General features: G+C 49.8%; 1 protein-coding gene across 11 annotated transcripts in view; it reads left to right on the forward strand.

Annotated features, from left to right (window-relative positions):
- The window catches only part of TRAPPC10 (trafficking protein particle complex subunit 10), a 78,817-nt gene that overhangs the window by 59,636 nt on the left and 3,322 nt on the right, over positions 1-15,859 (forward strand). For all 11 annotated transcript variants that reach the window (XM_057696525.1, XM_057696530.1, XM_057696526.1 and 8 more), the window contains 8 exons: positions 397-538; positions 2,006-2,164; positions 2,967-3,196; positions 6,741-6,841; positions 7,964-8,090; positions 9,283-9,453; positions 12,993-13,170; positions 15,482-15,676. In XM_057696525.1, the coding sequence (XP_057552508.1) occupies positions 397-538; positions 2,006-2,164; positions 2,967-3,196; positions 6,741-6,841; positions 7,964-8,090; positions 9,283-9,453; positions 12,993-13,170; positions 15,482-15,676 (1,303 nt within the window). The remainder of the gene's footprint in view (positions 1-396; positions 539-2,005; positions 2,165-2,966; positions 3,197-6,740; positions 6,842-7,963; positions 8,091-9,282; positions 9,454-12,992; positions 13,171-15,481; positions 15,677-15,859) is intronic.

Consider the following 15,859-nt stretch of genomic DNA (forward strand, 5'->3'; position numbering starts at 1 on the left):
GCTTCCTCCAGTGCAGCGGGTTCTGTTAGCTCCCCTGACCAAAGAGGCCAGGGGAAGTACAGCTCTTTGCCACATGTGCTTTTAGTCTAGTCTTAGAGCACGTCTGAACTTTCATGCTCGGTGTCTCCATTAAACACCTTCTCCAGAAGAGAATGCCACAAAGCTTACGACATTGAGAATGCATTATTAAGGGTAAAGTCAAACTGAAGCATCAGTTACTCAGAAAATCATCGATTGAGAGATGCCGAGGGGTCTTTTGAACAACCTGAGTGTAGCGGAGTGTAGACATGCCAGCCTAGAGCAGCGGGATGAGGAGGGTGACGGCTGGGCCTTCCCCCAGGAGCTTGTCATTGCAGGAGTGGGGACGGCTGTGCCAATGCTTCGTTTTGCCCCCAGGCCAAGGAGCCAGGAACGTACACGCTGCGGCAGCTGTGCGCCTCGGTGGGCCCGGTGTGGTTTGTCCTTCCTCACATCTACCCGCTGGTGCAGTACGACGTGTACTCGCAGGAGCCGCAGCTGCACGTGGAGCCGCTGGCCGGTGAGCGGGGGGCAGCGGGGTGCTCTGCGGGTGTCCTGAGCTGCACCTCAGTCCTTTACTGTGAGGAGTCACGGGAGAGGAGGCCTCTGCAGCGTTGCGCTCCCATCCTCTGTAGCTGTGTCCCTCTTTAAGAGACACTTCGGGGAGCATCGTGGAGGTTTTGCCTGGGAACTGACTCTGGCTCTTGTTCATCTGAACGTTTGCTTTTCTGTAATTGGTACTTTCATGTTTACTAAACATTCTGTATCTGAAAATAAAAAAAAATAAGAGGAAAATTAGCTAAATATCAGCTGATGTCTACTGCAGAAAATTTAATAAGTAGATATAATTTCCTGCTTAGAGCTCCATCTCAGAGGCTGAATGCTAGATTAGTTACGATCTGTGCTTCGATCAAAAGTCTTTTCCTTTGAACATGTCGATTAACCGTGGCACGCTGGCATGGGAGTTGAGAAATCCAGTGCTGCTGTCCTTTGTGTTAAGTCCTAAAATTAGGAGGAGTTGGTGTAAACAGATTACCGAAGACCGAATGGCACGTCAGGAAAACACTACGGAGTGTCTCAGTGGTTTAGGCTGGAAAACAATGTATTTATTTGCTTGTTTCTTCCATTTCGGGGAAAAAAAAATCAAGGAAAGCTTTTTTCCTATTTAATCTCTCCAAACTCCCTATTTTTATGCTTTGAAACTTCTCCCATGACTACCTGGAAAGGCCCTCAGATGCAGAACACCACAGTCTCTCAAAAATGATTCTTCGTCAGAGAACCTTTTGTGAGAAAGCTGAGCCGTGTTGCTGGGAGGGCCTGGGAGGGGCCGGCTCACGCCTCGGCCGCTCTGGCCCGCACACCCTTTCTTGCCTCCCGCCTTCCCTCCCTCTCTCCTCTGCTGTTCCTCTTCCTTGTGTCTTATCTCTGGCCTTCTTCCTCCTGCCTTCCCTGGAGCTGATTCTCAGAAACCTCAGCCCATTCCTGCCCCCTCCATTTCCACCCAGGAGAAAGTGTATCGTATCTTCTGCCCATATCTTCTGAGCTGCTTCTGAACTAAAGATCGGGAAGAGGCCTAACCTGAAAAGGCCAGAGGAAAATCTGAATAGCAGCAGCATGTGCAATTTCATTAGTTTTTTCTTAAGTGTCATTATCTGATTCTCTCTCAATAAGTGACTAGCAGGTAAATTTTGAGACCCTCATAGACACGGTTGCCACCATGGGTCCCTGACTCGCTAAACTGGGGTGGTGATAAGGCCCCTCAGGCTCACAGATTCTTTTGTTCCCAGCGAGGGCCCCCTCAACTCTGCAGCCCACGCAATTGGGATGAAAAGTGAGGGTAGGCAGATGGACACTGAGCGACTTTGTGGAGTATTTAAAGTGAGCAGACCTTCTCTAGTAGAAGAAACAGAGTCCTCTTAACTATGGGAGGCCTTCCAGTGGAACTCTTGGTTGGTAGTGATGCTAATTGCTGTCTTTTTCCCTTTAGATAGCCTTTTGGCTGGTATTCCTCAGAAGGTCAAGTTCACTATCACTACTGGCCATTATACAGTAAAAAACGGGGACAGCCTCCAGCTCAGCAATGTAGAAGCCATGCTTATCCTGTGTCATGAAGAGAACAGAGCTGTGATCTATTCCAACACGAGAGGTGAGGTGGCAGTCACCTGGCGAAGGTGGGCTCTTGGCATTGTCACGCACCGTGTGGATATAAGGAGCCTATCACTCTGCCATCTTCAGGTGGCATCTGAGGACCGCTTCTCCTGCAGCTCTTCCATGGCAGGGTCCCACCTGTAGGTGGACTGGAACCCTGCCCCTAGGTGGGGCGTTGCATGTGAGGGGCTAGACTCAGAGCTGTGCCCGTGCTCAGGGGCAGTGCCGCCCTGCGGTCCTGTGACGCAGCGTTCCTGCCCGGGCCCGGGCTCATAGTGCTGCTCTGCTGGCCTCCAGCCTCCTTCCACCCTCCTCAGCTTCCCTGAGCAGAAAGCAGAAGCTGTTCAGCCTTTTCAGGCTCTAGCAGAAAGCCCTAAAAAAGTCCCATCTCTACCAGTCCCCAGTCACGAGATATGGCGAGGGGAGGACGTGGCTCTCTTTCTGAGCGGGAGCTGGTCTGGTGGTAGGATGGAGTGGCAGCACGTCGTACTGGGACGCATGCAGTCTTGGGTGGGCCACGTGAAGTGCCTATTTTCTGTCTTCAGACTGAGCCCCGTGACAGTTCTCTGAGCCGAGCTCGAACAGACAGCTCTCGTGCAGTGCTGCTCAGTCTTCGGGGGTTTCGTTCCTAATTTTCCAGTCTCCCACCCACTGTGATCCTTCCTAGTTACACCCTTCCACGTGTGTGTGAGCAGCAGGAATTGGGCTGGAACTTCACTGCTGGGCCCATCATCTACTCGAGGAGAAAGGAGCAAGGAAATGGGGACTGTGTTGGAAGTGACTTTTTCTGTCTTTCCTAGAAAAGGCTTCTGATGCGTCGCTCCGGGTTCAGTCGTCCGACAAGGTCACGAGCATCAGTCTGCCGGCTGCGCCTGCATATCACGTGATCGAATTTGAACTGGAAGTTCTCTCTTTACCTTCAGCCCCGGCAGCTGGAGGGGAGAGCATCGGGCTGGGGATGACAGAGCCCCATGGGAAGCATGAGGACACGCAGAAAGCCGGCCAGCGCATGGCAACCATGGACCACAAAGTAAGGGGAGGCTGGGACTGCGCAGCCGTGGAGGCAGCCCCTGTCTGCGCTGCTTGTCTTGAAGGACCGTGCATGTGAGATGGCTCCTCCTGAGGGGCAGACTTCCAGGTCCTAATGCCGCAGGCTCTGGTCAGGGTTAGCATTTACATCTGTGACTCACCCCCTCTTAGATAAGGCGTACGTCTTGCAAAGACAAAGACACACAGGCTCTTAACTTTTCTGTCCTAACTCGAGGAAGGACAGCTTATTGTAAGAGATACAGTTTTTGCTTAGAAGGCAGTAAGTTTGCCTCCAGGGTCCATTTGTCCTGGTGATTAGGCTAGAGGGAGTTCTGTGTCTCAGCGTGCTTCACTTTCTGTTCCCGGAAACATCACATCATGCTTAGCAAGGAGGAAATGCTATCATTTTATGCCTTGGTGCCAGTGTTTATTGACAGTTATCTGAGAGATCCGTGACTTTGGTCCTAAATCCAAAGTCCGTCAGCTTATAGAACCTGTCACTAGCATCGTGCCTGTTCTGAGTCCGTCCAGCTCTTGTAACACACGTACCAGTTCTGAGGGCTTTTGAACAACCCAAGGATAGAAGTGTGTGCTCGTGGTCCCACAAGACTGTAGTTTTGCATACTTTTAAAGGGTGCTGCCTGAGGGTCTGGCTTCCAAACAGCCTGCATGTAGGTGCTGAGATCCTCCCCTGTGGGGCACTGACAGGTCTCGGCACATCCTCAACCACTAGGAGCCACTAAGAATATGACAGGCTGCTTGGCCAAGCACGGAGGTTCGAGAGACAACCAAGAGCTGGGCCAGAGCTGGACGGCAAGGTTCACCTCCTGCACAGGGCCACGCCTTCAGGGCTGGGAGCAGCGTTGTTTCATCTGCTGTGTAGAAAGTGATGCAGAAAGACAAGCAAAGTGAAGAAACAGGAGCGTGTTCCACTATGAACGGACAAGATAAGAGCAATCAGGCAATAAAAACAGTCATCCAGATTGGAAAGGAAGAAGTAACACTCACTATTCGAAGGTGACATGATTTTATATATAGAAAAACCTCTATATAGACTCCAGCAAAAACTGTTAGAACTAGTAAACAAATTCAGTAAAGTTACAGGACATAAAACCAATACACAGAAATCTGTTGCATTTCTTTACACTGATAATGAACTGTCAGAGAAATTAAGAAAACAATGCCATTTTCAGTTACATCAAAAACTAAAATACCTAGGAATAAATTTAACCAAGAAGGTAAAAGACTTGTGTGTTGAAACCCAGAAGACATTAATTGAAAGAAATAGAAGACACAAATAAATGGAAAGATATTACATGCTCATGGGTTGGATGAATTAATATTGTTACAATGTCCATGCTACCTGAGGCAGTCTACAGATTCAGTGTTGTCCCTATCAAAATTCCAATGGTATTTTTTGCAGAAATAGAAGAAGCAATCCTAAAGTTTGTGTGGAACCACAGAAGACCCCAAATAACCAAAGCAATCTTAAGAAAAAAGTACAAAGCTGGGGGTATCATGCTCCCTGATTTCAAACTATTAGTGTATTAACAAAGCTGTAGTAATTAAAGCAGTCTGGCACTGGCATGGAAACAGGCACATAGACCAATGGAACAGAATAGAGAGCCCAGAAATAAATTTATGATGAAGGATCCAAGAATACATAATGGGACAAGGACATTCAGTAAAAGGTGTTGAGAAAACTGGAGAACCACATGCAAAGGAATGAAACTGGACGTTACAATGTACACAAAAATGAACTCAAAACGGATTAAAGACTTGAAAGTAAGACCTGAAACCATACAACTCCTAAAAGAAAACACGGGTAGTAAGTTCTTGACATAGGCCTAGGTGTTGATTTTTTCAACCTGACACCAAAAGCAGTAAAAACAAAAATAAACAAATGGGACTCCATCAAACTAAAAAGCTTCTACACAGCAAAGAGACCATCGACAAAATGAAAAGGCAAGCTATTGAATGGAAGAAAGTATTTCCAAATCATATGTTTGAAAAGTGGCTAATAAACAAAATGTATAAAGAACACATACAACTCAATAGCAAAAAAAAACAACCAGTCCGATTTAAAAATGGGCAGAAGATCTGAAGAGACATTTTTCCAAAGAAGACATACAGAAGGCCAACAGGTACGTGAAAAGTTGCTCAACATCACTTAATCATCAAGGAAATGTAATCAAAACCAAAATGAGATATCATCTTAACACCTGTTAGGATGACTGTTATGAAAAAGACAGCGAATAACAAGTGCTGGTGCAAAGGGAACCCTCATGTTATCGGGGTTGTAAAGTGGTGCAGCCACTGTACAAAACAGTATGGAGCTTCCTCAAAAAATTAAAAATAGATCTGTCATACAATCTAGCAGTTCTGCTTCTGGGTATTTTTCTGAAGTAAACAAAAACACTAACTCAAAAAGATGTCTGCACCCCCATGTTCATTGCAGCGTTATTTACGATAGCCAAGATATGGGAGCAGTGTACGTGTCCACCAATGGATGAATGAGTAAAGATGAAACACACACACACACACGAACATTACTCAGCCATGAGAAAGAATGAAATCTCGTCATTTGCGACAACATGGGTGGATCTAGAGGGCATTATGCTAAGTGAAGTAAGACAGAGAAAGACAAATACCATATGATCTAATTTATATGTGGAATCTAAAAAATGAAAATGAAGACCAAGCTCATAGATACAGAGGACAGATTGGTGGTTGCCCGAGATGTGGAGTAGGGGTTGAGAGAAACGGGTGAACTGGTTTTTTTTGTCATTTTTTTTCCTGTTTCTTAGTTTAAATAAATTGAATAATTAAAAAAAAGAAGTGAATGCACAAAAGCAGTAGGATAAAAGGCTAATAAATGCAGTCATTTCAAAGAAATTATGGCATAGAGTAGCAGACAAGGCGGGACCTAAAAAATAATGTCTTAATTTTCAGTTCTTGAAATTTCTTCCCCCCTATCTGATACAGAGTTCAGGAGGCGAAGATGATACTTATATCAATAAGCACAGATTCTATACTCACTACATTCATTTGTTCCGTGGGGAATAAAATGAAATTTGAGACCCTTGAGGAGGTTAATAGCTTGATCCACATGATGCCCCCGGGTTGATTGGTTTTCAGTTATGTATTCAGTGTCATGTGGATTAAGAGTTTGGATAATTCACTTAATTTTGTAATAGTTAACGACATTAGTATCGCCTGCACAGAAGTGACTGAAAGCACTCTGTCGTAACCTCCCGCACATCAAAGGATGCATTTGGCGTCGTGGCCACATGCACGTGGAAATAGCGAGGTGGGGTCCGCACCATGGGCTGTAGCGTCTGCCCCAGAGCCGTGGAGACTGTGCTGCTGACTCTTTCCCCGCCTCGGTCTGTGCGCATCTTTAGTGGGCTTTCCTCTCTGTAAGGGGTGGTGGAGACATCAGGTGTCTAGGAAACCGGCAGCCATCGTGGATCTGGATGGATGGTGGTGGCGGTGCCTGTCACCTGTGATGCAGGGTGTGAATGCCTGTCCCCGTTTCTCCTCAGGTGTCCATCGACTGCCCGTGGTCCATCTACTCCACCGTCATCGCGCTGACGTTCAGCATGCCCTTCAGGACCACGCACTCCCTGCTGTCGGCCGGGACCCGGTAAAGGACCCCAGGCCCTTTTCCCAGGCTCCCCTGCATGCAGGCCCTGCCTTTCAGAGCTTGGCACTGGTGACACTGAGCGTGTTTTCTCATAGCCAGGATGCCCCGTCCACCTGTTAGAATTCACAGTAATTCCCTGGGGCCTACAGCGCCCAGTCCACGGTCAGGCTTCCCCAGCTGTCTCAAAAGGGAGTTTGCACAGTTGGTTTGTAGGATGCGGGATTCAGAGTTCCCTCTGTTTCTGAGATCCCTTCTTATCCTTCCTCCCCCTGTTTTCAAGCCACTGGCCCATTGACAGACTTGGGTCAGTTGCCATTCTAAAGTCCACTGGTCATGTCCTTGTGGGATTGTGTAACTAGTTCCCTGTCAGCTGCCTTCTGGTACCTCTAGAGCGGGGTTTTCAACTTCAGCACGACTGATGCTCGGACACATAACCCTGTGCTGTGAGCGTTGGCAGCACCCTTGGCTGCCCCCTTTCTGCCAGGGGCACTCCTCACCCCCCACCCCCAGTGTGAGAGCCACAGATGTCTCCAGACATTGCCCGCGATTGAGATCCACCACTGTCGAGGCTCGACTAGGTTCAGATCTAGTGTTTGGGCAAGGAAGTCTGCAGTGTCGTCCTGTGCGTCATCTGTCTCTACATCGAGAGACTCAGTGTGTGGTGGTTAAAAACACCAGCAGCTCTGCAGAGAATCTGAGCTGCTTTACTTGAGACTGGCTTTTCAGAACTCCTCTTTATGTGTAACAGAAATTCAAGTGAATTCTGTACCTACCTAGTTTCTCAGCGAGTAATCATCACTTCTGTTGGTGAAGAGGAATCGTTACTCGTTCGTCCGTTATTCATTGCAAGCTATTATATGTTTAGGAAAATCACTTACACTCGTGTTATAATGTATCCAAAATAGAATAGTCTTTGGCCCATTTTTCCTAAGAGCTTGCTTAGAAAGATTTGTTTTTTTCTGACACTTTTACATGTGAAATCAAAAGTAGAAATGTATGTAACAACTCGTTCTTTTCTGCTCACTTTTTCAATTTCCTACAGAGCATCTTCTTAATACAGCCAAAATATATTTAATAAAGTCCTTAAATGTCAAAATCTTATTTTTTGTTTTTCTCCTTTAGGAAGTATGTTCAAGTGTGTGTCCAAAACTTGTCAGAACTTGACTTTCAGCTGTCAGATAGTCATCTTGTGGATACTGGTGAGAGTACCGACCTGCAACTAATACCGCTGAACACAGAGTCTGAACAGGTACCCGTGTACTGGAACTGAGCACAAACCTCTCAGCATTACACAGAGAAGAACAGAGTGCAGTGAGGTTGATGGAAGCGACCGTGTGCTTTCAGCTGAGCCTTTCCGTACAGGGAACGACCTCGCTGGTGGTCGGTGGAAAGCGCTTGCACAGGGAAGCGCGCCCGGACGCGCAGCTGTCTTGCTGCGACATGCGTGTTCGGGGTTCACTGTGGGCCAAGTGGCACGGCACATGGAGTAGGAAATAGGTTGACATCTGTATTTTTAGAAAACTTAAATCTTACACTTGTCAGAGTTACTCCAGTCTTGTCCTTGAGTCTCATACTTATTGCGTGGACGCCGTCATCCCCAAGGCCGTGGCTGCTCGGATCTGCCCATAATTACGCGCCTGCCTGGCCCAGCGCTGGGCTCTCGGGTGCCATTCATGTTCACGTTCACACAGCCTGGCTGAATCCTGGCCTTGCTTTTTCTCTTCATTTGTTGCGTGTGTTTTTATTCAGTCAGTTTATGCTGAGTGTTTAGAAGATCAGAGGTTTTCTTAATGGATGTCTGATCTTTAACATTTTCAAAGGATTCTTCCCAACATTTGACCCGTTTCAAATGCTTCCCGAGTCTGTCACTGAGCTTACAGTTGTGGACTTGGTGCTGAGGTGGGCCAGTCCCTTTCCTCACCTATCTTGGTGCTGAGAACACGGTAGTTGGTGTGGGTGTAAGGATGTCACTGTAATTGATGTCGGTTTCCATTTTGGGAATGTATGGGATACTGTACCTTATAAATGTTATTTATTCTTTCTAAAAGAATCCCCTGTGCTGTAGAGCTTAGGAATCATAAAAAAAATCATAAAATCCTTTTGACCGGCTCAGGGCAGTCTTAGAAGACAGGGCCAGGCAGGGCAGCGGAGGGCTGCACCCGGGAGGCGGGGCTGCACCTGGAGGGGTGGCGCACCTGGGGGTGGGGCTGCACCTGGGGGGGGGGTGGCGGACCTGGCCCCCCGCCCCGCGCCCCCCCCCCCCCCCCACACACACACACCCCGGAGAGGTGGGGCACGCCAACCCACGCAGGCGTGTCAGGAAGCGGCCGGGCGCCTGCCTCTCGGACTCCCCCAGCCCCTGGAGGTGCCCCCTTAGACTGAGCGTGGGGGCGGGGTCTGCGCGGCACGTGTGCACACAGTGACAGCCGACTCTCTTGCAGCGCGCCCACAGCAGGCAGGCGGTGTTCTTTGTCTGGGAGCTGAAGTGGACCCGGGAGCCGCCCCCTTCTCTGCACTGCCGGTTCTCCGTCGGATTCTGCCCCGCTTCTGAGGAACGGCTGTCTGTCTCCCTGAAGCCCTATACCTGCGAATTCCAAGTGGAGAACTTCTTTGTGTGTACTGCCCTATGTTTTGGTGGGGTTGTGGGGGGGGCAGGCGGAAGGGGGCTCTGGTCCTTATCTTCTAAAAATCAGACAGACTCTTTCAACATAGTGAAGCGGGTGATCACGGAGGAGAGCCAGCACACGGGGCGTGGAGGCCCTGACTGGCTGTCTGTGGTCAGAGCCTGAGGTCCGGTCGGGTGGCACATGTGACATGCATGCCCCGCTGCAGGGCTCCACCTGAGCGTGGTCACCTCCAGACACAGCACTCCCTGCCTCTCCTCCCTTTTCTCTTCTTCACGTTGACTTAGTCATGTCCTGTGCCTGTTTCTTTCCTTTTTATCTTTCTTTTTTTAAAAATAGTTATTTATTTAATTGGCTGAGTTGGGTCTTGGTTGCGGCACAGGGGAACTTCCTTGCGGCATGTGGGATGTTTTGTTCCAGCACGCAGTCTCTTGTGTGCACGGGCTTCTCTAGTTGTGGAGAGTTTCTCTAGTTGCAGCGTGCAGGCTTCTCTCTGGTTGTGGCATGCCGGTTCTAGAGCTCCTGGGCTCCATAGTTGCAGCTCGGGACTTAGTTGACCCGCAGCCGTGGGATCTTAGTTCCCTGACTAGGGATTGAACCTGTGACCCCTACGTTGGAAGGCAGATTCTTAACCACTGCACCACCAGGCAAGTCCTGCACCTGTTTCTTAAGAGTCCTTTTATCTTGAGCATTAGTCTCTAGTTTTTTAAAAGAAAAACTGGAAGTATTATGGAAACTTGAAGGAGATTTTCTTTAACCTGCATGTTAGGTGTGGATCTAAAAACAGCCTAGAGCTAGGTGAGTAAAGGCAGTCGTGTTTTGTTTCTGTAGTGAGATGATTGGGTTTGGTGTTAGGTAAATCAAAGTGTGGATACACAGTTTTGTGGTGTTCTTCCCTTTTCTTCTCTTTACAGCTGAGATTGTCAGACAACACTTTATTTGAGAAGGTGTTTGTGTGTATAGCTCTTGATGGCAGCAGCTTTTTCAATACCTCCTTCCAACCAAAAGACTATTTGTTTCGACCCTGCAGCTTCCTTGAGCTCTCATTATTAGTCTTAAACATAACCACTAGCTTAGTTCATCTTTTTGTTGGACAAACAGTTGCCTTTTGATGTGTTAGCAGCAGCTGAACATTAAATTATTCATATGGTAAAGTGTCTGCATACATTTAATCTGGTTTGCTCACTGTAGATGAGATTAACTAGTTAGCAGTTTCCACTGTTACTATTCTGTCTTTTTTGCTTCCTTTTCAAATTGACTATAGGAAAAATTTTCCTTCAGAACAGTACAAGCTTAGTAAAAAGCCAGAGAAAAATACCTGGTGGGTTGCTCTCTTCAAAACTGGTATTATGAGGACCAGAAATACAGATACCACTTTTTTAAAAAAGCTTGATTGAGATTTTGTTTCTATACCATGAAATTCACCTGTTTGGAATGTTCACATCAGTGAAGTTAGTGTGTTGACACAGTTGTGCTAGTGGCTCTGTTGTGTTTTAGAACACGTTCACCCTCCTGAGAAGAAGCCTGTGCCCCGTTCACACTCACCCCCTCCTTCCTCTTCTCAGCCCAGGGCCACCCCTGATCCAGAGGCCTGTGTGCCTGTGCTTTGCCTGTTCAGGTGCAGGCGTGTTGTGTGCGGTCTTCTCGAGACTGGCCGCTTTCGCGTAACGTGCTGTTTCCAGAGCCCATTCATTTCGCAGCATGTGTCAGGACTTCGTTCTTTGTTGCGGGTGGGTAACCCTCTGCCGTGTGGCTGGGCCACATTTTATTTTTCGTTTGTCTGGGCTGTTGCCACCTTGGGACTGTTACGAAGAATAATGTGGTGAAAATCCTCATGGAAGTTTTTACGTGTACGTACGTGTTCCATTCTCTTAGGTGGATTCCTTGGTGGAGTCGCTGTGGTAGCTCTGTGTTTAAGTTTTTGAGAAGCCGCTAGACTATGTTTTGAAGAAACATCACTTTACATTCTCTCGGGCAGCCTGTGAGGGGTCCAGTTTCTGCATTCGCACCAGCGCTTGCCCTTGCTCTCTCTTGACCGAAGCCCTCCCGGAGGGTGGGGGCCGGTCTCTCCTCTCCCCAGCGGCTGGTGGTGGTGGGCATCTGTCCTGTGCATTCTGGCCGTTCGTGTGTCTTCCTGGAGCGGGTCCAGTCGTGTCCTTTCCCCATTTCTTAGTAGAGTTGTCTTTTTATCAAGTCGTGTTTCTTTGTTTATTCAGTCCCTTGTCATACGTATGATTTGCAGGTATTCTCTCCCATTCTGTGGTTGTATTTTCATTCTTGATGGTGTCCTTTGAAGCACAAAAGTTTTTAATTTTGATGAAGTCCAGCTTAGTCTCTTATTTCTTGTACTTTGGGTGTAGGATCTAAGAAATCATTTATCCCAAAGTCAAAAAAGATTTCCTCCTATGGTTTCTTCCAAGAGTTTTACAGTTTTAGCTTTTACATTTCAGTCTCATCTGCTTTGAGGGAACTTTGTGTCTGGTGACAGGTGGGGTCCAGATTCATTCTTTCTGCGTGGCTGCTCAGGTGCCCCCAAACCACGCGTTGAAAAGACCATTCTTTCCCTGTTGTGTGGCTTTGGCACCCTTGTTGAAAATCTGCCGAGTTGATTTCTGGTGAGGTTTCTTTTTAGGCGCCGTGCCCGCAGCTGCTGTCAGGAACCCCCTTGCTGCTGACATAGGTCCAGCCGCCCCTGCTTCCCGAGAGCGGCCAGAAAGCCGTGTGCGAGGACATGCACTGAGGAGCTCAGCCACCGCATCACTCTGTCACTTGGAGCTGCCTCTTCAGCTCTAAGCACAGGTCACCCTCGTCCGGCTGCCCTCGCAGACCTTGTGGACCGGACAGGCTCTGGTCGTGGAGCTTCTCAGAGGCAGGGCCTCTCCCATGAGCCCCTTTGGCGCTGCTCTTCTCCTCTCCTCCGGAAGTGCAGCTGCTGCGTGCGGGGGCCAGGCCGTTATCCCCTGTGCAGGCTTGGGGCCTTTGTCCTGGGTGTGAACAGGTGTGACCACCAAGTCGATAGGTCACGGAGGAGGAAACATCATGGAGAAAGTTCATTGTGGACCTTTCCAAGGAACTCATGTTAATTTTGCTAGTTGTGATAATGGTAGTGTGCTTTGGTAAGGAAACGTCCGTGGGTTTTAGTAACGCCTCCTGACGTGCACGTGGGTGAAGTGACGGGTCAGGGGTCCGCTTTGAAGCAGCACAGGCAGGTGAGTCCACGTGGGTCGGTGGATGTGGGGACTCCTGGTGCCGGAGGCTGACCTGGCTCCGGGTGGCAGGCCCACACACGCTCACGGGCCGCCCTTCCTCCTCCTGAGGTGCTTGGACATGCTCACGTTGGGAAGGGAGTTCATGGCTCTTGAGGTGGGGCTTCCTGAGGGCCTCGTCTCTGCGTGGAGCCCGTAGCTCGGCGGGAGCAGACGCACAGCCGCTCCTCCGCTCCCTTCTCTTTCGAGTCTGTGGGCAGCGCCACGATGGCCTCAGACAGCATTGCCTCAGACTGTCTATCTGTCTCCTTTCCCACCCAGACCTTGTATAACGTGAAGGCGGAGATATCGCCCCCTCCGGGGGTGGAGCACTGTAGGACCGGCGCGCTCTGCTCCCTGGAGGTGTCCATCACGCGGCTCTCGGACCTCTTGGAGGTGGACAAGGATGAAGCGCTCACAGAGTCTGACGAGTATTTTTCCACAAAGCTTATGTATGAAGGTGGGTCTGGAGGCATCTTTCCTTGACTGTGTGCTCAACCCTGCCTTCACAAAGTGTAGTGTTCCCTGTCTGATGAGAGAACGTTCTAGATTGAAAGAGCACGTGTGAATGTTCCAGTATATGATGTGGTCCTGGGCCCGCAGGATGTTGAATTTGGTTACTGTGGGGTCGTTTTTCCAACAGGCACTTGAGCAGCTGTGGGGCTCAGGGCTGAGCACACAGTGGCCCTGGAGCTGCCCTGTCCTCTCTAGCTGTGAGCCAGGGCCCAGCCCCCGGAGCAGAGCCCAGGCCCCATCGCTTAGACGCCAGGCGTCCTGCCGTCATCCTCCTGCCCTTTCCCTCCAGCCTCCTTTCACCCCCTTTCCCTTCCCCCGACCCCGACCCAGACCCCGCCCCCCACGTGCCCGGGCCCCTCCTCCCTCCCCAGTCTCTCCCGGGCCTGGGCTGCTTCAGTAGCACCTCTCAGGTTTTTGTGTCAGGCCATTAGTGCTCTAAGGAGACAAATAAATTTATTTACTTATTTTAAAAAGATAGGGAAGCCATTACGTGGTAATACTCTCGAAAATGAACTATTTTCCGGAACAGTGAATATAGTGAGAAGAAGGACGTCGTGCAGTCTTTCAAGTTGAAATCGCTTTAGTGTCTGGCTCACGGCAGGTACTTGAATTTTCCTGTCTGCTGCGTTCAGTCTGGTGATGGACTGCAGTGGTTGAGGTACACGAATGCAGGTTTGTAATTGGTAAAGGGAGGACTCTCAGCAGCCTTCAGATAACCCCGGATGTTCTTGTCTGGTGCTCCACCAGAGCTCGACAAGCAGGAGTGTTTTACAGGCTGGTTATAACGTGGCCTCTGAAGTCACACGAGTGGGCGTTCCGTGCTGAGTTTCATTCAGTCCTTTGATCTCCGTGAGTTTTGGAAGGCTCTTCTGCCCAGGCACCACTTGGTAACCCAGGCACCACTTGGTAACCCATGCCTCGGTCATGGCGGTCTCAGGGTCGCAGACACACCCCGGTCTCAGGGTCACGGGGGCACAGCAGGATGGTCTTGGAGTATCGGGACGCTGCCAAGCTCACCGTGGCAAATGCAAGTTTTCCACAATGCTGAGTTTTGATCAGTTTCACACGGAATCACGGGCGACTTGTTTGAAGTGGCAGGCGTGTGCCATCCGTTTCTGAGATGACGTCTGCCTTGTGCCTGAGGCCCCAGCGAGCTCAGTGGTGGGTGACCTGAGCTGTGCCCAGGCCTGGTTCCCTGTGACAGGAGGTGGGGCAGTGGGCGCACAGGCCTCGCTCTCCTCTTTCGCAACTTCTTATGAGTCTATAGTCATCTCAGAATTAAAGTTAAAAAAAGAGATATGTACAAAAGGGCTGAATTAATAAAATTAAATTGCGTTTGAGTGCTTCATGAAGGACAGCCTTAGCTAAAACTGGCAGTTTTTTCCTGTAAGTGTGTGGCGGTGAAGAACACGGTGCCTCAAGTCCGAGTGCACATGGGGCCCCGGCTCCCGCTCAGGCCCGCGGGCTTCCCACCAGAGGGCGTGTCAGCACCAGGAGGAAGGCAGGCGTGTGCCCTCACGGGTGTCCCGGCCCCACCTGCAGAGAGGTCGCCCTCCACCACCCCGTCTTTGCTCACAGAGCATCCAGTTGTGTGCTCCTGGGCTCCTGCTCTATGTCTCCACGGCAGGGATGCTGTGACCTCTGTGCAAGGTCGTCTGCTGCTCAGGAACAAGGATCCTGTCCTGCTTGCTTCTGAATGACTGCTCATTAGGTGTTTGCACTGAATTACGTCCCAGTTGTGGTTTAACAATTCGTGTGCGTGACAGCACCTGCCATCTATTAAGCGTCCCCGAGGTACCCGTACAGGAACTAAGTGCTTTACGTACATCTTTTCTTCCCATCCCGTCAGAGGCTTTGAGTGGCAGAGTTGGGATCAGACTGCTGGTCGATCCCAAACTCACCAGAGGAGCTGGCGCCCTGTTCTGTCACCATTCCTGACTCTACACTGGGACCACCATGCCCTCGAAGCCTCACACCGCGTTTTCAGGGGGTCTCAAAGCAGAACTGAATCCCTCCTCATTCATTAACTTGAGGGAAAAAAGTGATTCTTTTCCTGTGCACCCAACCTGTATCTTACTTATTAAATCAGATGTGTGTTACTTTGAGGTGTGGTTACAAGGCATCGAGACACAGAATATACGCTCCGATTCTGGACTTCACGCTGTGTGGTGTCAGGCTGGTGATGTTTCTTGCTTTGGTGTGAACGCTGAGGTCCTTCTCCAGGGTAAAGGCGGTGCCCTCCCTCTGTGTTTCAGTTGTGGACAACAGCAGCAACTGGGCGGTGTGCGGGAAGAGCTCCGGTGTCATCTCCATGCCTGTGGCTGCTCAGGCAACTCACAGAGTCCACATGGAGGTGATGCCCCTCTTCGCGGGCTACCTGCCCCTCCCCGACGTCAGGCTGTTCAAATACCTCCCCCATCACTCTGCGCACTCCTCACAGCTGGATGCGGGTAAGGGCTCTGTCAGTGCTGGAGTGAGGGACCGCTCCGTGCGGCGACAGCCTTGCTGTCCAACGGCCCACGTTCGGGGCCAGACACAAGTCAGGGTTACACGTCTTGGGGCCCTGCTCTGGAGAGCAGTCCGCTTAGGGCCCGGGTGTTAGAATCTCTTAAGGGCGAGGCCGCCGTTGACAT

The sequence above is a fragment of the Hippopotamus amphibius genome, chromosome 10 (assembly GCF_030028045.1).
Source record: "Hippopotamus amphibius kiboko isolate mHipAmp2 chromosome 10, mHipAmp2.hap2, whole genome shotgun sequence".
Lineage (NCBI taxonomy): Eukaryota > Metazoa > Chordata > Mammalia > Artiodactyla > Hippopotamidae > Hippopotamus > Hippopotamus amphibius.